Below are 26,006 nucleotides of genomic sequence, written 5' to 3'. Positions count from 1 at the left end.
TCCAAAACCTCTGGGTTCCCATGATACTATTTCTATTTGGGAAATATCAGTAAAACGGCACTTACTAGATTGTAGTTGGAATTTTTCAATTATTTTCATCTGCAAAAAAATCTTATTCATGTATTTGTGCCTTTGTTTTTCTCTAGTGAAATGATTGTCATGCAAATACACCTGGTGATCATAAGATCATAGGAAAAGTCAGGAAAGGATCTCATGAGGTCATCCAGTCCAGACTCCTGCTCAAGGCAGGACAATCCCTGATTAAACTGTTCTAGGCAAATGTCTGTCTAATCTGCTCTTGCAAACTTCCCAGGGTGAGGATTCCACAATTTCTCTTAGGTAGCCTGTTCCAGTGTTGGACCATCCTCATGGTCAGAACGTAATCTCCAACCTACATTTCCCCTGCTAGAGATTGATGCCATTGTTGTCCCCTACAATCACAGAGAAAAGCCCATCTCCATTCTCTCTATAATCCCCCTCCAGGGATTTGAAAGCTGTTATCAAATCCCTCCTCAGTCTTCTCTTTTCCAAACTAAATAACACTAGTTCTTTCAGCCTTTCCTCAGAAGTTTTACCTCCCAAGCCTCTAATCATTTTTGTTGCTCTGCACTGTACTCTTTCCAAACTGTCCACTTCCTTCTTGAAGTGAGGCCCAAAACTGGACACAGTACTCCAGATGAGGCCTCACCAATGCCTAACAGGAAAGAAGAATTGCTTTTCTTGTTTTGCAAGTGACTCTTTTGTTAATATAACACAGGATGATGTCGGGTTTTTTTCCAACAAGAGCACACAGTTGACTCGTATACAGCTTATGGTCTGCTGTAGCCTAGCCACTCATTCTGTAGTCTGTGCATGCAGTTTTTCTGTCTCAAGTACAGGACTTTACAATTGTGCTTATTGAGGCTCATCAGAATGATTGCAGACAATTTTTCTAGTTTATCAAGGTCATTCTGGATCCTAGACCTATCCTTTAGTGTTTGCAACTCCACATAGCAAATTTGAAGACATCGCTAGGTTAAGCGTGCGCTCAATTCCATCATCCAAATCATTAACAAGGCTATTAAACAATACTAGACCCAAGATAGAACCCTGGGGATACCTCCTCCTAACTGGACATCAGGCCATTGATGACTGCTCACTGGGCATGTGTACATGTGCAACTGATTTGAAGCAATAATCTCTGGGGTTTATTGCTCCAGAGTTTATTGCTCCTGGGTTTGCTGTTTGAATATATGCTTGGGAGCAATAAACTCCAGAGTCAATTGCTGTGTGAACATGTGACCAGGAGTACAGCACACTGAACTGGGTTGGAGCAGCCGTAGCTGGCATGGGGACTAGGGGGGGTCAGCTTGCCAGCCTAGAGCTGCTCTCCCCAGCTCAATGTGCTGCAGAAGGGCTGGCTGGGCCCTGAGGGTGCTTCAGTGCAGGGATAGCTAGCAGGCAGTCCCTGCACTGAAGCACCCTTGTGCCGCAGCCAGCTACATGTGTGCTGCTATGGAGTAAATTAGTTTACTCAAGCCCAATAGGGATATACATATAGCTGTCAAGATGTTTGCGGTGTAGTTAATTAGTCTACTGTACAGTAAACATCTTGTGTAGATGCGCCTATTGAGTACAATGATCCAACCAACTGATAGTGCATCGGTTGTTTAGATTTTATTACTGTGTCTGTCCTCTCCTGTACAGGTATAAAGTGAACTAAAGACACTGTAACTTTAAAGGCGTTTTGTTCAGGTTTAGCTTAGCGGTATAGTTCCTCTTATAGTGACACAGGAGTAGATGGACATAATTTAAATCATACAGTATTATAGTGGTATAAACTGTTCTAATTGTACATCCATAAGTTAGGGCAACTGTTCCCTATGTGGTTGCAATCCCACATGGGGTCATAAGCTTCACAGAGCCTTTAAATTTCATTATCATGCCGGATGCACATCAACTATCCCTCTGTCTGCAGTTACCCCATAAGCAAGTACTAAACCACAGTAACTTCACTCCTTCACTTGCAGGCACACAAATATTTATTGCCCTTCTGATAAGTGCCTGTCCCCTATTTTTTAAGGGGATATGCTATGTGCCTTGACCTGTATGTGTGCCCAGATTTACCGCACTGCAGCTGCTCCAGAGCAACTGTCCTTGGGCTCTCGATTTCTGTGTGGTGAGAGCCAAACCAGGGCAGCTTGGATGCAACAAGGCAAAACCATCCTAGTTTAATTTCTAGTGTAACCCCACACAAACTGTTCTTGTACCTGCAATTAACAAGGAGTAGAAATTTTATCAGGCCTGCAGTTAACCCACAGTAAGGGTGGTGTTACAAGTTACCCTTTAAACTATTTTAAAAACCCTTAAAATGGCCCATGCCACAAAGTGTTGAACTGTGTGAAGTACCCTCTAAGCAACCTAAAGCTACGCTACTTCAGACTAGGGTTGTCTCTAAACCGTTCCACCTACCTTGAGCTAGGGTACTGTTAGAGTGCTCCATGGAGATAAAGGAACCAATTTGCAGTCATCCAGTATCCCTGGCTTTCAGCCCCTCTCCCCCTGATAAAATTTCCACCCTCTGAAGTTCTACTGCCCAGGGTATGATACTGGCCCCAAGCCACCACCCCCCCCTGCCCCCACTAGGTATGACCCCAGCCCACATAACAACCACACTGCTAGCTCCAAGCACCCAGGAGACCTGATCCAGATGGCTAAACCTTTGCCCCACATCTGGGTGACTCGTTCCTAGCAAGGAGAATTTGGGGTGGGGGGACCATGGCTGCCCTCCCTAGTCTCCCACGTTCCTGAGAGGTGGAAGTAGGGAAAGGGCTGCCTAGTACCGAGCATGGTGAGTCTCAAGCCCAGGGAGATGGCATTAAACTTAATGTGTGACTGCTCTGAAACTCTTCTTACTTTAATACTGCCTAACATTCCACAAATTTAGAATGATTTAAAGGTAGCCTGCAACGGCAAAGAGATTTATTCTCCCTGTAGAAAATTGAGCACCTCTAATAGATATTGTAGTGATTCCTCAGGAAAAAAAAATATGATTTCCACAAAAAGAATGTTCATTTTAGCTACTCTGGGATTTTTATGTGGTATTTGGGTCAATGAATCATTTTGCAATGAAATTTCTTGCTTGTTAAGCTAAAATTATTGTACCATAAATAGTATTCACTTATACTATCTTTGAAAAAAAATGGCATTTTCAGTAGAAGCAAATAAGAAGAACTGATTTTTATCAAGTGCATGAGAGAGTATGACGGTAAATATGAAGGTAATCTTTTTAAATAATTCATAGTAGATTTTAAATATACAGTGGATATTGTCTCTACAAGGTAATAATCACCTTACCTCTATATCTGCAGAAAAGTATATATTGTTACATTTTTGAGCTTGTGTGTCTGAAGTTGGGCCCTAACCAATTTTTACTATTATTTTTGTTATGGATTATGATTTTGAGACATAAATCCATGTTTTATATAGCAAAGTATAGATTTTGGCAGTTAATTTTGGAGACTGTATAAGCACCCATGCCAAATCCCAAGCAGCTTGTAGAAGCGTGCGAGTAAATGTGTTTAGTTCAGTAGGAGTGCCATAGTGAATTAAAATATTTTTATCTCGTAAAAAATTAATGTATTAATCTCATACAAGAAAATGGGTTTTATTTCAGGAAATAAAAAGTATATTGAGTAACATTTGGCCTTTTCATCGGATAGACAAAAAGTTAAGAATAAGTCTTTGTGTAAGGTTGTAGGTTTAGCTCTTGCTTCTTGTTCTTCAAGGTGTGAGAAGCATGTGCAGTTCTCTGAGGATATCACAGAAGCTGGTGACAAGCCCTTCCTTGCTCATTTTAGTAGAAGTGAAAATTTTAATGGTGGTATTCTATTCCCCATCCACCCCTTCAGAATTTTTTTTCGCAAAATGGTATGTAAAATATGAATGCATCTGATGCCCATATTATGGTAGTCTACTAGGTTTTCCTTTGAATAATCCCCCATTTAAATATATTAATTCTTTACATTGTCCTTTCATAAATCAAGGACTTTGTCTCTACTCTCTTATTTTTTATGTAGAGTTATAGTATTTATTAATGAGAAGTTCTGTTCTTGAAACGGAACTTAAGCCTCTTGCACTGGTATCTTTTTTTTTTCTGTCCATCATCTTATATCTTATTATGCATCAACTCTTCTTTTTCATAAGTGGGCTAAAAAGAACCAGAAATACCATTATTCCCAGGGACAACCAAGATGATCAATTTTTCGTATTAACATACAGCACCTTGTTTTCCCTGACAAGGCTTTTGGTTAGGTAGAAAATATTTTGATATATATTATAGATCTTTTCTTTGTGGAAGTGTATTTATTGAAGAAGTTGAAAAGAAGCATTGATTGGAGTTGTTGCATTGTTCAGTAGCATTCCTAGGAGAATGAAAGTACACTGTATTTAAGAAAAGAAAACCAAAAGTGAAAGAAGCACTTCAAAAATAAAAGGCTTTAAATTGCAAAAAAATTTACAAAGTAAAATATAAACTCCCAGCACCTGGTCATGTATAAGCTTCTATACAATAGTTTGAGACTCCTATATCTTGTACCTATTACTATTTTAAGATTCATTGAATAAAATTAATTCTTTATAGTTTTATTGTTTGCCTGTCTCAAGTACATATGATGAAACTAAATTGCTCTTTCAGTAATACTGTTGTTGTTTTTTATATTTTTTGACTTAGTGCCATGAACTGGAAAAAAACCCATTCATTTCCAAATAGTGGTGGTGTTTAATATTATATAATTCCAAGTAGCAGGAACCTTATTGTTTGTGTTACCAAATCAGTAAAAATACATTATTTTGGAGTGCTGTTTTTCCTTAATATTCTAGGAGTGACTATATTTTAAGCCATTAACAAAGTCTATAGGCTACTTGATACACTCAATCTCTAGCTTTTCACCATTAATTTTTCTTTTCGTTGCAGTTATGAACACATTCTGATGGCTCCTGACCCAGTCCCAGTGTATGCTCTAAAACTCTTAGTAGCCCTGAGTGAACACAGCCCAGCTTTTACAAGGTAACACACCATTCTCTTCTCTCTTTTCACTTACTCAGATAACAATTAAGAATTACTCTAGGGATAAATTCAGTTCAACCTGTTGAGATTATGTAGAGATATGGGTTTGTAGTAATAGTGAAAACAGTTTTCTGTTACTTAAGGCTGCGCTTGTCAGAGTCATAGCTGGACAGTTCTGTGACCAGGGTAGTAGTAATGCATGAGGGCAGCAGCTCCAGCTGGGTTGCTGGTAGTGGTGGTAGCCAGGCCACAGAGTGGGGGCTGCTCTTTCTGCTTACCCTCCCAAGTTGGTAACTAATGCCCCAGTTGCTTCCCCCTCCTCCAACATAGTTACACTACTAGTGTTTGTTGCAGGTAAGATTTATTCATTTCATAGTTCTTAATATGCTCTACTGCTTTTTTTCTATGTTTTTGAATACTTTTAGCCCTATTAAATACAAAAGTATAAAATAATGGGAGGATAAAAATTTTTTTTTCTGATTTGAATCTTTTTGTTAATCTTTTACTGAATTTTCTGAATTTCTTGTGCTGTCTATGGTAATATAAATACACTAAGGCTAGGAACAGACATCATATTTGTTCCTGGAAAATTGTGCTTCTGTTTATCCCATTACAGAAATGTTCTGGAATTGGCATGTATGCACATCACCCGTATAGGCAGGATTTAATGAGCAGTTCAATGCAGTACCACCTTTCTGCCATTGATTCAATGACATAATCCCAGGATAACTGTTTGGACATACTTTGCAATAACCTGGGACAAGCTGTTACTACCTGTTATGCAGGAAACATTTTTAGGATTTATCTCAGGATAAGAGAATGGATATCTGTATGCCTGTAGTTTGTCCCAGGATAATATGATCAATGTGATGTCTATTTTCAGTGTGTATATAATACGTAGTGTAAAAACACTATATTTGTTTCCCTTCCTCTGCAAGTAGTTTGCACACTGTGCTGCTATGTCAGAACATAGTGTTTGGAATTACCAGTATTTGCCTTTCCCTCACTTCTGACTGGTGAGTGAGATTTTCAGCTCATTCTTCATTTTTGTCCATTACGTTCTAAATCCTGAAAGCAATAGTGGCAGTAACAAAATAGGTTTCTATATAATTCTGAACTTTCTGAAATCAGGTTACATAAAGCTAACATGAGGTTTCAGCAAGTTATGATCAGAATATTCAGTACTGAGTGTTTAAATTATCCCCAGAAAAGATTTTAGCAGTAAGTAGAGCCTCCCACAAAGGGGAAAGAGAATTGATCAGCAAAGAAATCTATGTCTTAGATGTCAGTATGGGTAAAGGGTGAACAGCTGTAAATCAATTCCTTGCAAAGGAAATTAAAACAGTAGTAAAAGGTTACATACCCTTGTAAATGAAAAGATGAGAAGAAAAGAAATGGAAATGCAAAAGAGTAGAGATTAGAAATAACTTAGTTATGGCTGCAGTATTAAATGAGTATTTGATTCAGTCAGTACAGTTATGTTGAGCATGGGGACAAAAGCAAGATGTGAATTACCCTATCCAAGATGCAGAGCAAATCTCAGGGACATAGATTCATAGATTTCTAGAGTTGGAAGAGACCTGGTAGATCATTGGGTCCAATCCCCTGCTCCAGGACATTTTGGACTCAAATTGGGAAGGACTGAATAATCTGTATCCAGAATGCTAAAAAACCTAGTATGTAAAATTGTAAAAGTGAAAACATAAATTTTTAATAAAAATATCAAATTTGGGGTATCATGTGCACAGCAAATTTAGTACTTATGGAATTTACTTATGAAATTTCATACCTATTATCCTGACCTCAGTAGAATGAAAGGCTTTACAGCAAATTTTGAAGGAAAGAATTGAAGATATGAGGTAAATAGAAATATCAAAGAATGTATATGCTGGAAAAACTGCTACTAGGTATTGGGATATTTACAGCTTTTGCTAAAACTATGCAGTAAAATTGACCATAAAATTTATATATATTGGAATAAAATTAGGTAATTCATGGTTATCAGTAAAAACATACAATAACATTATATATTTTACCAACTTAAAATTAAAACAAACATATGATGCAAAAAATCAAATGAAACAATATGCTATAGTAAAAGAAATAAAAAAAGAAATTTCATTAGAGTTTGGCCTTTATCTTTGTGCAAGTAATGCAAATGCACCCAAGGAGTATAGGACAGGCTGCAAGTTTTTTAGAAAGAAATCAAATATTAGGAAGGAGCCCAGTGTTTATCATTTTCAACTAAGGTAGAGATCCATTTTCCTCTTAATTCTTCAAAGAATGTGCAAGGCCACAAATAGGGGTTTAAATCATCTATCCCATTCTTCCCACAATGTCTTATGTTTGAATATGGGGTCCAATGCCACCTGCCTATAATGACTATGCATATCATTTTAGTGAATCAGAGTCTAGTAATGCCCTCATTACTAGGGTTTGTACTGCAGATGGGTGGGTTTCTAGGGTAGAAGAGAGAGTGCTTTACTCATTTAAAAAAAGCTGAAGTGTGAGAAGATCTCACTCTCTGCATATCTGTCTGCATACTGGCATCTTTAATTCTTAAATGTGTATCTTGTTTTAAATATAGAGGGAATATTGGATCAGTGACTGTCAGCATATTTCAGGCAGGAGGGGTCAGGTGGCTACTGTGGCTGTGGCTGCAGTCCCTACCTGGCATTGCCCTAAATAGATCGTGATCTGATTTAGCATGTTTATTTGACTTACATTTAGTAAACAAAACTAAAAAAGTTAATGTTAATTTTATGTCTCAGTAGCCACAAGTATTTGAACTGAAATATATTTGATTAGGAAAATAATTAAATACAGCACAGTTAATGTGGTTTGAATGTTATTCAAAGCTTCATGTGGAAAGAGATTATTTTTATTGGAATACTTGTAAAGATGTAAAGACAAACACAGTAGCATGTACTTCCCTTACATTGTTTGTTTAAATTTAAGAAAAAAAATGAGGGCACTGAAAACTGTTGACATTAATTTTAGCACACCCAAAGAATGCTGCATGATATACCATGATTGTCCACTCATCTACTTTAACAGAGTTTAACTCTCTTCCACTGGCGTCATTTTGGCACCTCCAGTTTCACTGTTGCTATCTGTAGAATCACTTGCACTATTTATTAGTTCCATTTAAGTATCAGATTGAGGCAAATCTGATTCAGAACTACTTGAACCACATTCTCTTTCACTAAAGGATGGTTTGACCAATGAGTCTATGGGCAAGGGCAACCTATCATCACACTGCATCTTCCTCACTAATTGTGCTTTGACTGATTCTCCAGAAGGAAGAGATTTTGAGAAAGGTGCGTTTGTTTGTTAGTCTATTCCTCCTTTTTTTTCTTGAGCTGAAAACCTTCTAGTTCTGTTCACAAGAAGTGGCTGTTGGTGGAATGCTTAGGATCCTTAGAGCAGCGTTTCCCAACTTTTTTCCCCCATAGTACACTTACGTAAATAAAAAAGCACCACAATACACTGGACACAGAGCGGGGAAGGGGGTGGTGTGCAGCCAGTTAGACACCAAATGGGGTGGGAGATGGCACGTGGCCAGCCAGACATTAACCAGGCGGGTAGTGTGCGGCCAGCCAGAAGGCATTTTGGGCTGGAGCTGTACCCCCTGCTTGGCTGGAGCCATGCTCCCCATCTGCCTGTATCTGCAGCAGCAGCAGGTGGGGGGCGTGGCTGAAGCCCAAAATGCGGTGGCACACCAGAGCGCCGTGGCACACCAGTTGGGAAACACTGCCTTAGAACAACCCTGTACAACAGTCAGGTGTTACAGTATCCCTTCCACCATGTGAGAAGAGACATATTCTCTGCTACCTGCCAAATGACATCTTTGCTCCAAAATGTTTCTTTTGTGCAGTACTTGGCAGTGTCTGTTATCAGGGATATTTCGTCAACATTGGGGACATTCTTAGCTACTTACATAATTGTATCAAGAGCAGTAGATAATTAATCTTCCAATTAAATGTTGTCCTCTGTTGAGGATCCAAAAGGTTTGCTGCCAGATGAACTGGATGAGAGCAAAACTCAGATCTCTTAGTAAACATTTGTTTTACTACTTCTTTTTTGGATAGAGGTGAAGAAGGCAAAAGCTCAATTAGACTTTCATTCAGTTATCTGAATATCTCTGGAATATTTGAAAGGCTTGGTGTATCTCCTTCAAGTTTCTTGATAGCCACTGGGAACTGGTAGTAGCAAATTGAATGCTCCTTGAATTCGAACCCAGAACACATTGTTGTAAAAAATCTGCTTCTGTAAGTTCACAGGAATAATCCAGGGTGCTTTGTCATCTATCAAAGCACACTGCAAACAGTTGTTTGGGCACAGCAAACTATGTAAACACTTTGTAGCGGAGCCCATCTAGTTTCTCATGGCAATAAAAGTTCACTTTCCTTCCCCTGCTTCTCTTTCTGTAATTTCTTCGAAGTCTGATTAGCAACATGATGATTTTTGAATACCTTCACAATCGCTTTGCAGTTTGCCAATGTTGTGTTCATTGTATTCATACTTACTATGTCCTTTGCCAGAAGATTCAAACCATGAGCAAGATAGCCTAATACTATTAAAATGAGGATACTTTGCCTTTAATATTTGCCATGCAGCTTTCATGTTACTCAAATTATCAGTTACAAGGGCTGGTACCATGGAGGGACCTGCACTTTGTCTCTTCACTCAGTAATTTGGCTATGTATTCACCTGTTTGACAAGAAGATTTGGTAGCAATTGCTTTCAGGAATATTGGTTCAGGTGTTGCTAACGTAATGTTCAATAAAGGATTTCCTTGTATATCAATCAGTCCATCCATCTGACATCCGAGTCAGTGATTCTCTTTGACCAATCCTTTGAATAACTGTTGTTTGAATCCTGTCATACTCTCTACCCAAGAGAGAATGTAATGAGCAATCATGTGATGGTAACTTGTATGATGAGCAAATTAGTTTGTAGTGTTCCTTCCAGTATCAATTTTCAGTTATGGAAAGAGGTGTACAACTTGCAAATATAACTCAAGCTAATGTCTCATCTGCTTTTTCTTGATCTTATTTTGACATTTTGTCCACAAGGCTTGATTAATAAAGCTTGACTATCTTGAACAGCTACTCATGGTGGATCACATATGTGGTGACAGTGATCTGGAAAGCGAGGATCCTGAAGTTCAAGGCTGAGAGAACTGGCCTTATTTAGTCCGGAGAAGAGAAGATTGAGGGGGTGATGTTATTGCAGTCTTCAGCTACCTGAAATGGGGTTCAAAGAGGATAGAGCTGGACTGTTCTATGGTGATAGATGACAGAACAAGGAGCAACAGTGTCAAGTTGCAGCAAGGGAAGTTTAGGTTAGATATTAGGAAGAATTTTCTCACTAGGAGGTTAGTAAAATACTGGAACAGGTTACCTAGACAGGTGGCAGAAGCTCCATCCTTGGAATTTTTCGAGACCTAGCTACAAAGCCTTAGCTGGGATGATATACTTTGGCATGGTCATGCTTTGAGCAGGGGATTGGACTAGATGACCTTCTGAGATCCCTTCCAACCCTAACTTTCTATTATTCCGTGTACCAATTTCTACCTTGTGAGCATGGGTGACTGTTGCCTCCTGAGTCTTGTGGGTGGGGGAAGCACCAGCAGGGTACGACTGGGTGGGTGGGGGGGGTCCCCCAGCGGCCAGCCGGCGATGGAGAGCCAATTTCAGGGAGGGAAACAGCGTTCTCTGTGCCCCTCAACCAGCTGGAGCGCTTGCTGTCAGCGCTCTGAGAGGGGCACGTGTCACCTATGCTTGTGAATTATTGAATGGGAGTACTTACAATGCAGAAAATTGGGTATATATGTTGTCTCTGCAGACAGAAGCCTATTCTATATGCAAGGCAGTCACTAAAAAGTGTGGCTGACCTGAGTAGTTTGTGGCAATAGACATCTTTGACACTATAGAGCATACTGTAATGTTCCCATGTATTGCCATCCTATGGAATCTATTAATATGCTGTAAAACCCCTTTGCTTCCCAGTTGTTTTTTGTGTGAACAGTATTGTAATGAGTGACCAGCTGTTTCAATTACTTTCTTTTGTCAGAGATGTAATATTGAGAGAGAGAGAATGTGATAGGTAAAAAGAAATCCATGCAAGTATTTGTAAACTCATATCGTGTTTTTTATTTTTATGCTATTTTCAAAATATGTTGGTGAATATATTGAAATTTAGAGCACTAAGTCATTGATATGTCAGGAACTCATGGCAAAAGTTTCACTAGAGGGCACTAAATTAACTGTAGTTTTTACATTTCTATTTCATGACATTGACAAGAATAAAACAATAAATGTGAAATAAGCAAATTCTGGTTATGAAACATGCATGTTCATATGATGAGAGAATAGATTTTTGATGATACATATTTGTCTTTGCAAACTGGTAAAGGAAAATACTCCTCTCCACAATAGGCCTTGGGTTAGGTTTGAGAGAGAGTGAATGGTGTTTACTGTTCATGCTGTGGAGATCAAACATCAGGGAAAGCTAGAGAAAGCCTGTCTAGAAAAGTATAGAAGCCACCTTGGGGATGGAGGAGACAGGTAGGGAGCCTGAAAGGTACCCTTGTAGGGCAATGAGCCAGGTCCTTCTTTCACTTCCATTAAGTCTTGATTAACTCTACTGAAGTAGGTTAAATTATACTAGCAGAAAATTTAAGTGAGGATCGCATCCTCTTGCACTTACCTTTTTCACTATGAGTAGGTAGTAATTCTTCAATTGTTACTCTCTCTTTCTTGAACCTAATGTAATGAACAAAGACTGGAAACATAGTCACATTTTTTCTTTGGCTGATGTCTGATCAGTTGGTTGTCGTAAAAGCAACTAAAATATTGCTTAAACCTTCTCATCTTTTACATGCGACCATAAGTACTGCTGCAATACACTAAATAGATTAAAATGAACTAGAAAATTGCTTGGGTGATTTGAGATTTTTGAACAATTTGAATCCAGTAAATATAGTACTTACCTGCATTTTATTATATAAATTATATTTATACAACTATGGGATTATGTTTATTGTGCAAATAAATGGTATGATTTTTTTCTACTGTTGAAATAAATCTATTGAGCTTCTAAATCTTTATTACAATTCATAAAATGTCACTATAAGTAGAGCTTTGGTTATCAGGGCAATACTATGGCTTACCATCGTAAGCTCTTTTTATCTGAAGAATTTTCTTTGTGTTCATATACTTAATGTGATTGGATAGCAGACACTGGGGTTGCAGGAGCTGACACTCAATCTTGTAATGTACTTACAGTTGGGTTACATTCATTGTGTTTATGACACTATGGGAAAATAGCTATTGAAACTCTGGGTGGTTTATAACCCATATTTATAAATTATTATTTTTAATTATAGCATATCTGATAGTAGTAGTTGTGAGTAGATCCTCATGGGTTATCTGTAGTGTCACTTGTGCTGAATGAACAGCACCACTGAGAAGCACTTCCCACCCATCATCTCCCACAACTAGCACTGCTCTCATGTGCTCTATCTTGAGTGTGTAAATTGACATGCACTCAAGGTAGACCCAAGGTAGCCACATTGCCTCATTTCTGGGATTTGGTAGGGGCTGAACAGAATGATTCCACGTGTTGTGTTGTTCAGTATAGAGGTACTTTCTAGAACAGATTTTCTTTGGTTCCTTTTACTCCTGAATGTCCTTTCACATTATTATTTTAATATATAATGATGGATATCACTTTCTACTGAGTCAGTGGTTTAACCAAATTTATATTTCTCCCACAATGACTGCCTCCTTCTAGAATATCCTTCTTTTATGACCTACATAATAACCTAGAAAAATGCACTGCTATGGTGGAAGAACTAAATAGGTAAATAGATACCTTTTTCTCATGGAAACCTAAAAAACTAGAGGTTGAAGGTGCCTCAGGAAGTCATCTACTCCACCCTCCTGCTCAATGAAGGATCATCACTGTCTGACTTTCCAAGAGAAAAGATTCCACAGCTTCTCTGTTCCAATGCTTGATCATCCTTATAGTGAAAAGATTCTTAATATCCACCTTAAATTTTCCTTGTTGAAATATGAAACCATTGTATCTCATCCTGTCCCCTGCAAACACAGAGAATTCTCTGTCACTATCCTCTGTATACCCACCTTTCATGTATTTGAAGACTTGTCAAATACCCTCTTTCCTTCAGCTTGTAAATCCAAGTCTCCCAGAGGTCTAATAATTTTAGTTGGTCTCCTTTAGACTCTTTCTAATTTATCCTCCTCTTTCTTGGATTGTGGCCCCCAAAATTGGATGCAGTACATCAGCTGATGCCTTAGTAGTGACAAACAGAGGAAGAATTGCCTCTCTTGACTTGCAAGTGACATTCTTATTAATGTAGCACCATTGGCTTTTCTGCCACAAGAGCATACTCTTGGATCATATTCAGCTTTTGGTCTACTATAACACCTTGTTCCTTTTCTGCAGTACTCCAACCTAGCCAGTCATTCCCCAATCCATATTTGTACACGGAATTGTTCCATCCCATACGCAAGACTTTGCATTTGCCCTTATTAAATTTCATTTAGTTAATTTTGGACCATTTCTCCAGCTACTTTCCCCAAAGATAGGCAGTGTCTCTGAAATTACCTCTGCAAAATACTTCAGTACTCTAGGATGCACCTCATCCACCTCTACTTTCTTATATAGAGTGAGCAACATCACCCTTTTTTCCCCGCTGCCTGTCCTTCCTGAACAAGTCATCCATCGGAGTGCTCAGTCATGTGAAATATGTTTCAAATATCCAACCTCAAAATCCATTAATAAACATTAAATAATACTAAACCATAGTTTGCTTTCAGCTGTTTTGAGACCAGTAATGGTTTAAAATAAAATAAGGAGTGAATACTAAAAAAAGGGACAGCTTGAACTAATAAAATTCATCTCTGGACAACTGAAAAATTGCATTTGTTTCTTTTTTAATTACTTTTTACAGATAGTGCTTGTATAAGAAATTGTCAGAGGAAATGAACTCCTATTGGGAACAAATATTTGCATAGTAGAATTAGATCTGATTTAACTGTCTGCAGTCTGTTTGGAACAATTTAATATGGTGGCTATTTATTGAGATGAAGTTGTTAGGCTGCCTATCCACAGTTTTTAATCAGTTGCTTCTCTTAGACACTGTCCATCATTTCGCTATTTAACATATATAATGATCAAATAGCTGGATTATCTGAGGATGATTTTGTTGAGTTCATTTATTCCTTACTTATGACATACTCTTTCCATTGATTCTTTTAAAGTAATATAACAATATTGACTTCTACAGTCAATGTTAGAATTACTCTGAGCTTTTGTAATTAAATATTTTTATCTCAGTTTTTGTATTTTGCTTTTTAGCTGAGGGTCACGTTTATTGAATGCTCTTCAGTTATACAAAAAAAGACTAACATGGTTGAAGACTATGGTTTTTGGTATCCTGATACTAGATAGATGATAGTACACAACATATTTGCATAATTTATTGGTTGTTCTCACTTGACAATTACCTCAGGGGGGTAATGCTCAGGGGAAACCAACATGGGTTCATTGAGGGCAGGTCCTGCCTGACTAACCTGGTTTCTTTTTATGATCAGGTCACAAAGTCTCTGGACAAGGGTGTCAGGGTGGATGTCATTGTCACAAGGCACCTACGTGACCTTGTGTCTAGAAAAGGGTAAAGAACAGCTGCCAATCACCAGGGCAGCTCAGCTGCTGGTTGCTGGAGCAACCAGGTGGGTCAGGTGACCAGAAGGGGGCAGGGCCGGGCCCTTATAAACAGCCAGGCCAGAGCCTGGCTAGCAGTTCCCTTCTGGCAGCCTGAGGGGTAAGAGCTCTGCAGGAGAGCTAAGCCGAGCAGTGCATCCTGAGCACCCAGAGGGCTGCAGTATGGTGAGGGTGGAGAGAAGCCTGACCGGGAGGCTTTGGCCAGAGAGCCAGGTGGGCTTGGACTTTATGTGATAGCCGGTGGGCTTACTGTTTTGTTACAGCCGGTTGGCTTATGGTTCCGTTGTGTATATAACCGGAGGACCGGGTGAGGCTGTAGGGGTGTGAGGAGGCCTCATGGGAGCTCCCCAGTAGTCTGGGAGTTCCTGGGTGCCCAGTTTGGGGCACAGAGCAGTGCCTGGGAGGCACGGCGGCTTGGCACCGGCGTGGTGCGGTGTGTGGGGTTGACACCCCAGCCTGTGAGGGCGGTACTCGGCCCAGTGAGGGCATAGGACCCCGAGAAGGGTCAGGGGGCCAGGCACAGCTGCGTGCCACCTAAGCCCCGGCGCCGGTGAAGGCCTGAGACAGGGCTGGCGTGCAGGCTCGGTGAGAGCCACGGGCGCGAGGAGCGCGGGGCAGGCTCGGTGAGAGCCACGGGCGCCAGGAGCGCGGGACAGAGCCCACAGCAGGGCGATAGCGCCAGGGGCGTGGGACAGAGCCCACAGCAGGGCGACACGAGTAGTGTGGGACAGGCTTGGTGAGAGCCACAGGCGTCAGGGGCACGGGACAGAGCCCACAGCAGGGCGACGCAAGTGCGGAAAGCGCAGGTAACGCCCGTAGAAGGGCGAGTACGCCAGGGAGCCTGGAGAGGGCAGGGTGAGCGAGAAGCCCGGAGAGGGCAGGTTGTGCGAGACAGGGCCCAGAGAGGGCAGGACGAGCCCAGAGAGGGCGTGTATCTCTGAGACTTAAGAATGTCCGGGACAACTGCGAGGCTTGGGGCGTGCTAAAGGGGAGGTAGGAGGCACGCATAGCCCATAAGGCTGGGGGTGCACCAAGTCACCCATAGATACTAGGAGATCAAAGGCAGCCTCCCGTATTAAATTATATAAGATCAAAGACATGGCAGGCGAGAATTGAGGGTGCTGGATCACTCACTTGGCACGGTGGGGGCGCTAGTGGGATCACGGCCGCTCCTAGGCCCCACGCCATGACAGTCGTCTTCGTGGACTTTAAGGAGGCCTTTGACACGTTTTCCCACCACAGTCTCTTAAAAAAAGCTTGGTGACTGTGGCACTGATGCCTACACAGTCAGATGGGTGGCAAATTGGCTAGATGGTCGCACCCAGAGAGTGGTGGTGGACGGGTCGTTTTTGACCTGGAGGGATGTTGGCAGTGAAGTGCAGCAGGGCTCGGTCCTGGGGCCTGTACTGTTCAACATCTTTATTAGTGATCTGGATGTGGGTGTGGAATGCACGCTGCCCAAATTTGCTGATGACACCAAGTTGTGCAGAGAGGTGGGCATGCTGGAGAAGAGGGACATAATCCAGCTAGATCTAGACAAATTAGAGAGGTGGGCAGATGAGAATAGATGGAATTTATTGCAGACAAGTGCAAGGTGCTGCATCTAGGGAGAAGGAAGCAGCAACACACCTATAGGCTGGGGAACACCCTTCTTGTCAACATGGTGGCAGAAAGAGATATTGGAGTCATTGTTGACTCCAGGATGAACATGAGCCACCAATGTGAGGAAGTGGTCAGTAAGGCTAACCGCACTTTGTCATGCATCTACAAATGCATCACAAGTAGGTCTAGGGAGGTGATCCTTCCCCTCTATGTGGCATTGGTCAGGCCGCAGTTGGAGTACTGTGTCTAGTTCTGGGTGCCGCACTTCAAGAGGGATGTGGCTAGCATTGAGAGGATCCAGAGTAGGGCCACTCACAGTCAAGGAGCAGGGGGACAGGCCCTACAAAGAGAGGCTAAAGGGCATGAATCTATTTGGCCTCCACAAGAGAAGGCTGAGAGGGGATCTGGTGGCCGTTTACAAACTCACCAGGGAGGACCAGTGGGAATTGGGGGAGGCTCTGTTCCCCCAGGCACCACTGGGGGTTACTAGGAATAACGACCACACATTGTTAGAGAGAAGGTTCAGGCTGGACATCAGGAGACATTACTTTACAGTTAGGACTGTCAGGCTCTAGAATGGACTCCCAAGTAAGGTGGTACTCTCTCCTACCTTGCAGGCCTTCAAGAGGAGGCTGGACAGATATTTGGCTGGAGTGATATGACCCTGGCATTCTTTCCTGCCTGGGGCAGGGGGTCGGTCCTGATGATCTGTTTAGGTTCCTTCCGACCCTAAGCACTATGATACTATGACAGTGTATGTTTAAACTGAAGTTCAGGTCAACAGTACAAGTTAGCAATTTTAAAATGTTGTAGTTGTCTAATGTTAGGAACGTACAGAACCCATTTACAATCTAAATACAGACATTTACAATCTAAATAAATGTTCGTAAGTATAGGCATTTTAGATATGCCCAGCTAAAGATTACTACAGTAGACATTTTACAAGAAAAAAGATGATGAGTAGAAGAGGATAGAATTGGCATTTATTCTCTTAGTTTATCATAAACCAAATCAGCTAGTTATTTAAGTACATAGTTAATATTAAGCATTTTAATGAGGTTATATGTGTTCTTAAACACCTAAATTGGGGTTGAAGCACTACATGCTTCAAAATATATAACATCTTTGAGCTACAGCTGCAGATAAAGATCTTAACTTTGTGACTGCACAGAACTCATTTTACACTAAGTATAAAAGAAACAAAGAGGATGGCAGCATAGTAGTGCAGAATAAAAATTGCAGAGCATATTTTGAGTAATTTTCTTATGGCTGCCTCACAGAACTCTGTACATTTTCTTTTGTTCAGTGTTGTCTCTTGTGATGAGCCTGTGTACTGTCAGAAGGTGACATCTCACAGATAAAACCTTAGAGGCAACTTCTGAAGTGCAAGAGTTACTAGTAACCATCTTCTCACTTAAAATACCAGTAATTGGGCTTCTTCAAATCAAATGCATTTTCTGTTTTCAGATTCCTGTATTTTGATGACTTAAATATGTTTGTAAGTTTTTATGTTTAAATGTGGTAGAGTTTCATCCGCATCCCCAATTTACCAAAGTGATTTTGCCTCAATCTCTTTAATTTCTTATCTTTTTACAATGCTTGTCGTGCACTAGAAATGGGGAGCACAGTGTTTTACAGAGTTCCTGAGTTCTGGACAATACTACCAGACATGTCAGAGAAAACTGCAAACTAATGAAGACAGATAAAGGCAGGAATTGGAGGAATTGAGGCACTCCAAGTGGTCCTTGACTCTCCAGCTTCAAAGGACAGGGGCTGGAATGTCAGACTCCCAGACCTATCCTTTCTCTTACTTTCCTGTTTCACTGACTTTTCATCCCTCTCTTCTACCTCCCATCCCTGTGAGGGGAAGGGAAGAGGGGAAACAAAGAGTGAGCTATACATCACTGCAGCCTCCTCTAGGGCCCCCTGCTTAGGGCTAGAAGAGGCTGTTGCATTTTAAAATGTTCCAGCCAGGAACAGCACAGAGGGAGTATGTTTGCTCACTGGTGGAAATGTTTCCAAGTGTGTTTCATTTGGAAGTGTTTCAATTGTTTAATCTTTCCTCACCCTAGGAATCATGATGTTGATGAAGATTTTGCTTATCTGTCTACTCTTTGCATGGTAGTAAATATTTTACTACTACGTGCTTCTTCAGTAAAGAGATTGACTATTTCATTAGCGGAAAAAATATGACTTTAACTCTATCCTGTAGTACTACATTGCAGTAAACATTGGATTCTGATTAACGGATAGAATAGTTTAGTCCTACCTTAGTTTCAACTGATGTTTGAAGTCCTACTCCTTTCCTCCTGGTATGAATAAAGCTAAGTTGCTCTCAGCAGAAATGGTATCCTGATGATACTACTGAGAAATGAAGAGGAGCCTGTGAAGAGCAAGTGATTATTGTTGCCTAAGTTTTTTTTAGCAGAGGCATAACAAAGTAGTTGGGTTTCCTGAGGCAGTAGGATGCATCAAGGGGCAGTGGCAACTTCTGGCCCAAGAAGGGGATTGCTTGGTTACCCTTCCCTAGTTATGCTACTCTCGTTGTGGCAGGGCACTGTGGGTGCCTGCCACTTTAAGAGCTCAGCCAAACAGCCAGCAGGTGCTTGATTGCGGCAGCTATTTTAGATCTCTGGCCGCCTATATAAACAGAACAGTTTACTGCTGGCAGACCAGGCAGTAACATCGCCTAGCTGCATGTAACATACTGGAGGTAAGGGCAGGAGCTTAAGGGGACGGTTTGGAGGCTTTGGGTCCTGGGCATGACCTAAAACTGCACCCTGCCAGGAGTGGGTAGTCTGGTGGGGTTCCCAGTGGCATGGGAACCCCCAGGAAATGCCATGCCAGTTACCACCCCAGTGAAAGGCAGGTTGAGGTGCCTTAATAACCCCAGCTCCCACAACCGGGTAGGTTACCCCGTAGCAGGGTCCAGAAGGCGGAACCAGGAGAGAGAGTGGGGCTGTAGACTCAGAATCCTGACTTGAAATCCCTTGACTGGTCAATGCTGGGGGAGGACCGGAAGGGTCAAAGGGCCAGGGGCCCACCGTGAGGGATGCCCAGAGCTGAGGGCCTGGCGTTCTGACTGGCCTGGAGGTGAGGCCAGGGCTTGTGTAGCCAAAGGTCCTGAGGGGACCACACCTGTTGAGGGGGAACAGCTTGGGGAGCTAGGTAGCTCAGAATGAAGGCAGAGTAGGCTGCCTGAGTGGAGGCATCCAGTTGGGGTCCAAATCTGAGGATTCTGGGGCCCAGTGTGGGGCTGGTGAAGTTATGATCCATGGATGTCACCTGCGAAGCTTAGGCTGTGGTGTAGGGGAAGAACGGAGCCGCAAATAGTGCCCTCTAGCGTCAGGGCAGTAAATGGGCAGCCTCCCACCTAATTAACATCCTAATTAAATATCATCAAGGTGTGGCAGTCGAGAAGGCAGACGGTTAGCCCAGAAATAGGTGGGCGGGCCACTGGTAGACTGGCCCCGAGAAGGCCCCGTTACACTCATCAATAATCATGAGAGTTGGAAACACTGGATTATTCTGATTTTAAGGTAATTCAAGCCAAAAAAAAAAAAAAAGATGTGTTGGACACTCAATGCTAAGTGAAATCCCTGACTCAAGTACGAAGCTCAACTCAGGTTTTACTAATGTACTGGTGCATCCATAATACATGTTCTAAAATAATGTTACTTAAGATGTGGAGAGCGGTCTCTTAAAGTGAAATCTTGCTAAACTAGAAAGAAAACATTTGTCTGTGATTTGAATATTGACATTCTTTCTGTAAATATCTGATTGAGACAATGGGATAGAATGTCTTTGGATCATGTGTGGGCTTTTATGGTAAGGAGTAATAGGGGAAGAAAGAAACAGCTTCTGTGCTCTTAGTTATCTCCATGTAGCTGTCCACAAAGGAGGACAATTCCAGAAAAGGAGACAGCCTCAGCCATAGAGGTAGGTGGCAGAACAGAAAAAAATATGTTCAGAAATGTACCATTTCTAAATGATACAGTTTGTGAAGATGATAGATGGATTAACCTTGTATAACATAACAGACTGTTGTGATTAATTAAAGTAACTCTTTATCATGATGTCTTTGGAACCATCCAAGATGGATCTACTTTTCAAACTTCATTTACACCACTGGTTTTACCCATGCTTTATCTCTTTAAAGGCCATTAAAGTCACATTTTAGCGTCAGTATTAGTAATGGGTTGATCCTCTTCTCATATATCATGATGCTTGCTTTAACATTTGTTTACATTCCAGCCTATACTGAAAAACATTATCTTATTTTCCTGGTCCTTGATTTAAAAAAGCAGCAACAGAGGAGTTTGACCCTTTTTCTTTGGAGCTGAATATGAAGATCTTAATTGCTTTTGAGTCAGAAGATGCTACATTTTTAAACATAGCTTCTGGTATCATCTATTTTAAAAGTGTAGTATGAAAAGCAGTAGTTTAAATTACACGTTCTCCATGAAAAAACAATATTATCTTTGCACTTACAGTATGAAGCTAAAGTTCTTGTAACTTTGCTTCCATAGTAAATTTATTAATGAACGCTTATATTAATTGTCTAGAAAGCATTTCATGATCTCTAAAACTGTTAACTTTATATTTTCTAGTTTAAAATGTAGTAATACTGAATATTTTTAAAAATTAACCTGTTAGCTTCTAAATTAGTTGTTATTGTTTCTTTCTGTACTCTCTTAACTCTTGAGTTTTTGTAATAAATTTAATGGAAATTATTCCTGGTTTACAAAATACCAGACAACATATTGTTTAAAAAGGGCTGGAAAATATTTATTGCTTCAACTTCAACATAGTTCAATTGTTCTTTTCCTGGATATCTGACTTCTAAGATACTTAATGCCTATTCAATGTCAAATGGAAGTTGTAACCTATGCAGGAATGGCACACGCTGGTCACCTGACTTGACACACTTCCCCCTATGGCTTTCTTCCCTCTTTTCCACAGACTTTGTCGCATCTATCTTCTGATGAAGAACAGAGATTTCATGAGAGAATTGGGAAAAATGGTTAATACTGTTTCTTGAAGTGGTGATCTCTGGAGAAATGGGTTGGATCCCTCCTTCTTATCTTTCCCAAAACAGCTCCTTCCATGCTGTCTATTTCTTCACCCTTTCTCCTGTCAGTTCTTATGTCTGGGTTCTGCTTCAGCAAGATAGGATCGTGTAAGAGACAGTGGGAGCATCTACACAAGATGTTTAATGCGCGGTAGACTAATTCTACTGCGCATTAGCATGGTTTTTGCTGTAATGCACCAATGCACAGTAGAATTAGTCTACTGCATGTTAAGTGTCATGAAAAGACTGTGTGCCACTGCTACTGTGCATTAACACTGGCTACTGTGCATTTATATAGTACCTCATATTAGAGGTACTAAATTTAATGCACAGTAGCATTAGCACGTTATTGCATGTGTAGACATGGCCAACATGATTACTTTCTATATCCCTGCAAGTCTTATCTTAATTTGTAAGAACCAGAAAGTCCCATAATACCCTTTAGGTTGCCTCCATACTCAGAATCTATGTAGTGGGGGATTTAGGAAGCAGTAACGCTAAGACTCAATCTATTACCTTTATAAGCTTACAGTTTACTTTACCCCTGTTATTTAGGATATTCAAAACATGCATCTTTAAGGCTGTGCGATTTTGGGGGGGAGGAGGGGGTTGTCTGTTTTCTTTAGATTTGGTTGTGGGCAGGGCTGTTGTCTGTTTACACTGCAGTTGCAGTCTCCGTTACAAAATACCCCCTAAATCAGGATTTGCCTTATGGATAAGAATAATACTGAAAGACCTCAGGTCACACTGAAGAATATATACAAGGTTTAATTTCAATTAATTATTTAAGAACCTAGTCCTACAACACCAACTTGCTCAAACAGTTTTGTTGACAAGGATGGGATTACCAGCATAAGGTAAACACCACAAATAAGAGTTGCAAGATGAGGTATTGCATTGTTTGTAGTTATCATGTAGCCAGAAATTTAAGTTTGTTTCTGTGTGATCAAGCAAAAGTATCTATAGTAATTGATAGCAATAATTTTAGATTTAGGGATTATTTTTTTAAATCCAAGTTGTGAGCAAATCTTCAACTTTAAAGTTTCAAGAAGGACAAATTTTTAAAAAAGAGGAAAGCTTTGAACAAAGTTCTAAAATGGAAATAATGTCAAATTCCTGAACACTGTGTAAGGATGTTGATGTACAGGCATAATCGCATTTGTGTGTGTGTACACTGCTGTTGTCTTATAGGAGAGGCAAGGATTTCTTAGGGTGGTATCTTTCATTGGACCAGCTGCATAGTTGGGATACAGTTAGACATTCTTCTTCAGATTCTGTATTGTAGATAATTTTATTTTATAAAGCACTGATGTGTTATGTGAAAGCACATCCTGAAAATGAGAACATTAGACACTTGTACACATGACAAAATTTCCCTTTTTTAGCAATTTAATCATGTCACACTGTACATGTGTGGCAGTGTATTGTAAATTCAATGACTTTACGTACCAAACTAAAACACATCCCAATGTATTTTAGTTTGCCATATAACAAATTACAGTGATACATCCATCCCTGTGGCCCCGCACCCCCCATAGCTCAGGGACCACTCATCCTTCTGGCAGCTCATTCCTTGGCTGCAGACAGGCTCTTCAAGGGGCAAAAAAAAAAAGCTGCAAGAGGTGGGCTTCCAGTGCTCCACGCACTGTCGTCCCCACCACCTTCACACCACCTGGGACTGCCTGGGAATTGGCTGGCTTGCTCCTGGGGCAGTACGGGAAGCAGGCAGAGGGCAGCTCGGTGTGCCGGTAGCTAGAGAAGGTGGCGGGGATGGTGCATGGGGTGCTGGCAGCTCAGGTGTGCTCAGGGAAGCTCAGGCTTCCAGTGGTCTGTGCTCTGTTTCCACTGACTTCTCTGGTTGGCAGCACACCCAGCCACCCTTCTGCTGCCTTCCCGTGCTGCCCTAGAGGCAAGCCAGCCTGCTCCCAGGCAGTCCTAGGCAGTGGGAAGGCAGTGGGGATGGTGCACGGGGTGCTGGAAGCCCTGGTGGGGGCGGGGAACCTCTCCTGTGGTCAGGGGGGTGAGTTGTCAATGTCATCTGAACTGCAGGGGGGCCCCAGTGCTTCCTTCTGGGCCAGGGACATCACCTGGGGCCACCTGGGTGGGGTGCAGACAGGCTGGGTGATGGCTCTGAGCAACTCAGGGTCCACTGGCAGCTCACCCCCCTGCTGTGAGCAGTCTCCATCAGCAGGGAATAAAAGGGATTGGCCATAACAGTGATGGAGCCCTTAAATTGAACCGGTGGATTTTTTAATTGTCACAATTAAAAACAAGCAATTCAAAGCCCACTATTTAAATTTAGAGTGAACTATACCATGCTCACATGTATAAGCAGCCATTGGCTTTTAAACATTTCATGCAGTTTTATTTGATCTAAAGTCAGCATTTGACTGAAAGCTAGATAAAAGCCATTTTTTGTGCTTCTTCCCTAAAAAGTCTTGTAAACCTGAGAAGCACTAATCAAGATGATTATCTTTTGCTTTATAGTTCCAATACATCTAGTTTCCCATTGGATACTGATCTAAGGAATCTTAACCTGTGTTAATGAAGTAAATTGTAAGTTGTTATTGATCTTTGAACATCTGGTATTTTAAATTTAGTTGAAAAGATGTTAATGTACCATTAACAACAGATCCCAGAGTTGCCAATGTATACAGTACCTTCTGGCAAAAACTTACGAAGTAATATTAGTCCTTCAGCTTTAATAAGAACAAAAAAATGCTATATGAGGAATGGTTTCGAACCTTAAGGGTACTAAGTTTTTGCCAGACTTTCATCTGTTCCACTTGTGAAATCTAGTGTACATGAAGTAAAGTTCTTAAGCTGTGGAATTTTATGAGGTGGATATATTTCAAAACAAATTTTTGAAGCAAGATGAAGTGACTGATTGCTTGAAATGAAAAACCTTTTAATAATTGTAATTTCTGAAAAGTATGACAGCATAGTGAGGTTTATCAAAAAGTAACCTCATCATTTGACCATAATTAATCTAGTATGCTTTATTTCCTGATGTTGAGAGTTTATAAAGGAATACTGTGCCATATAAAGCCATCCCAAGAACATAATGGTGAAATACATTTTCAAAAGGGTTTATTTTTAATTCTCCTAACCCTTTAATTCTGTGTTCCTATTAATATAATACTCAAAGCTCTATATGCCTTTGCTTCTGGTAATGTGAACCATTAATCTTAGCAGAACTAGTTGGAATGTTTTTGGCTGAGTGAGATTTCACTGAGATCTTTTTTTGAAGCCAGAAGGTGTCGAGTTCAGTGGTGCATGAGAGACCACTGACTGACACATGGATGCACTCTCTAGCATGGTAGTTGGCCACTGGCCTAAGATGCTGACAAAGTAGGTTCAAATCTTTCATTTTGCCCAGTTCAGACCAAAGTTTTTAATTATTTCAGATCACTCTGAATTGGGCAGAGCAGGGACCTAGGTGCCTGTAACCATCATGAGATCTCTGTCTTTTATAGCTTTGATCCAGAGGGAGGTAGTAAGGCTTGTTAGTCTGTTAGTCTGATCAGGCAGAAGTCAGAGTAGAGATGCACCTCATAGTCTAACTGAATTACATATGCATAAGCTTTTATGAGTAAGTGCTCACTTCATATGCTATGCTATGCTTTGATCCAAAAATCTTAATTTTGGAACAATTCCAGTTTCATGGAAATATTTGTAAGATTTTGATTTGTTCATAGGCAAAATGCAACTAAACTTCAAAAGTTGCTTCAAAATGGTGTCATCTAACTCTTAGGTAAGATTACAGCAAGTTCTTGAAGCTAACTGCTTTGCTTTCTACCTCAGCTTTGCTGGCAGGGGGAAAGGTCTGTAAAATAAGCAGCATGTTATTTGGAGAGTGGTGCCATCAGAATCAGAGTTAGCATTTTCAGGCTATAAGATTCTATAATTTGTGACTTTATTTGAGTTTCCACAGTGTGGAAACCATATTTTTACTTATTTGAAATCTTAATGATGGCTGAGTTGAACAGGAAACCCTCTGATTAATCAGCTGTGTGGTTGTAGCAAATATTTAAGTGCTCAACAGTGGAATAAACAATAGAAAGCATGTGGTGACACTGGCAAAAATTATAACTCTTTTGCAGCCCACAAAATAAAAACAGGCAAAATCTTATTTATAAAAGGCCAGGTATCATAGACATAGACTCGAAAAAAAATATTTAACTTGATCTCTACATCAGCAAAGGAACAATTGTGGAAATACAGAGGTGGATTAGCTGTGTGTGTCTCCTTACATCACATGAGTTAGCACAGAGGGGCGAAATCCTGGCCATATTGAAGTCTATGGGAGTTTAGCTATTCATTTCAGTGGGACCAGGATTTCACTTCAGGGAATTTAGAATCTACCATATCAGTTTAACAAGAAAGAAGAACCAAGTATGAGGAAGGATCTCAGCAAAAAAGATCTGCAGAGAGATCTCACCAAGCTCAGGGAGTAGGCAAAAAGTGGCTGGTGAACTTCAGTGTCAATAATTGTAAGTAAATGCACCTGGGGAAAAATAACATCCACTA

The 26,006-nt window shown here is 40.7% G+C and overlaps 1 protein-coding gene across 2 annotated transcripts in view; it reads left to right on the top strand.

Annotated features, from left to right (window-relative positions):
• The window catches only part of ULK4 (unc-51 like kinase 4), a 556,180-nt gene that overhangs the window by 270,511 nt on the left and 259,663 nt on the right, over positions 1 to 26,006 (top strand). For both annotated transcript variants that reach the window (XM_019508899.1, XM_019508898.1), the window contains exon 30: positions 4,955 to 5,047. In XM_019508899.1, coding sequence (XP_019364444.1) covers positions 4,955 to 5,047 — 93 coding nt within the window. The remainder of the gene's footprint in view (positions 1 to 4,954; positions 5,048 to 26,006) is intronic.

Source organism: Gavialis gangeticus, unplaced genomic scaffold (assembly GCF_001723915.1).
Source record: "Gavialis gangeticus isolate Ggan-Ray unplaced genomic scaffold, GavGan_comp1, whole genome shotgun sequence".
Classification (NCBI taxonomy): Eukaryota; Metazoa; Chordata; order Crocodylia; family Gavialidae; genus Gavialis; species Gavialis gangeticus.
This window is presented reverse-complemented; position numbering and strand designations above follow the sequence as displayed.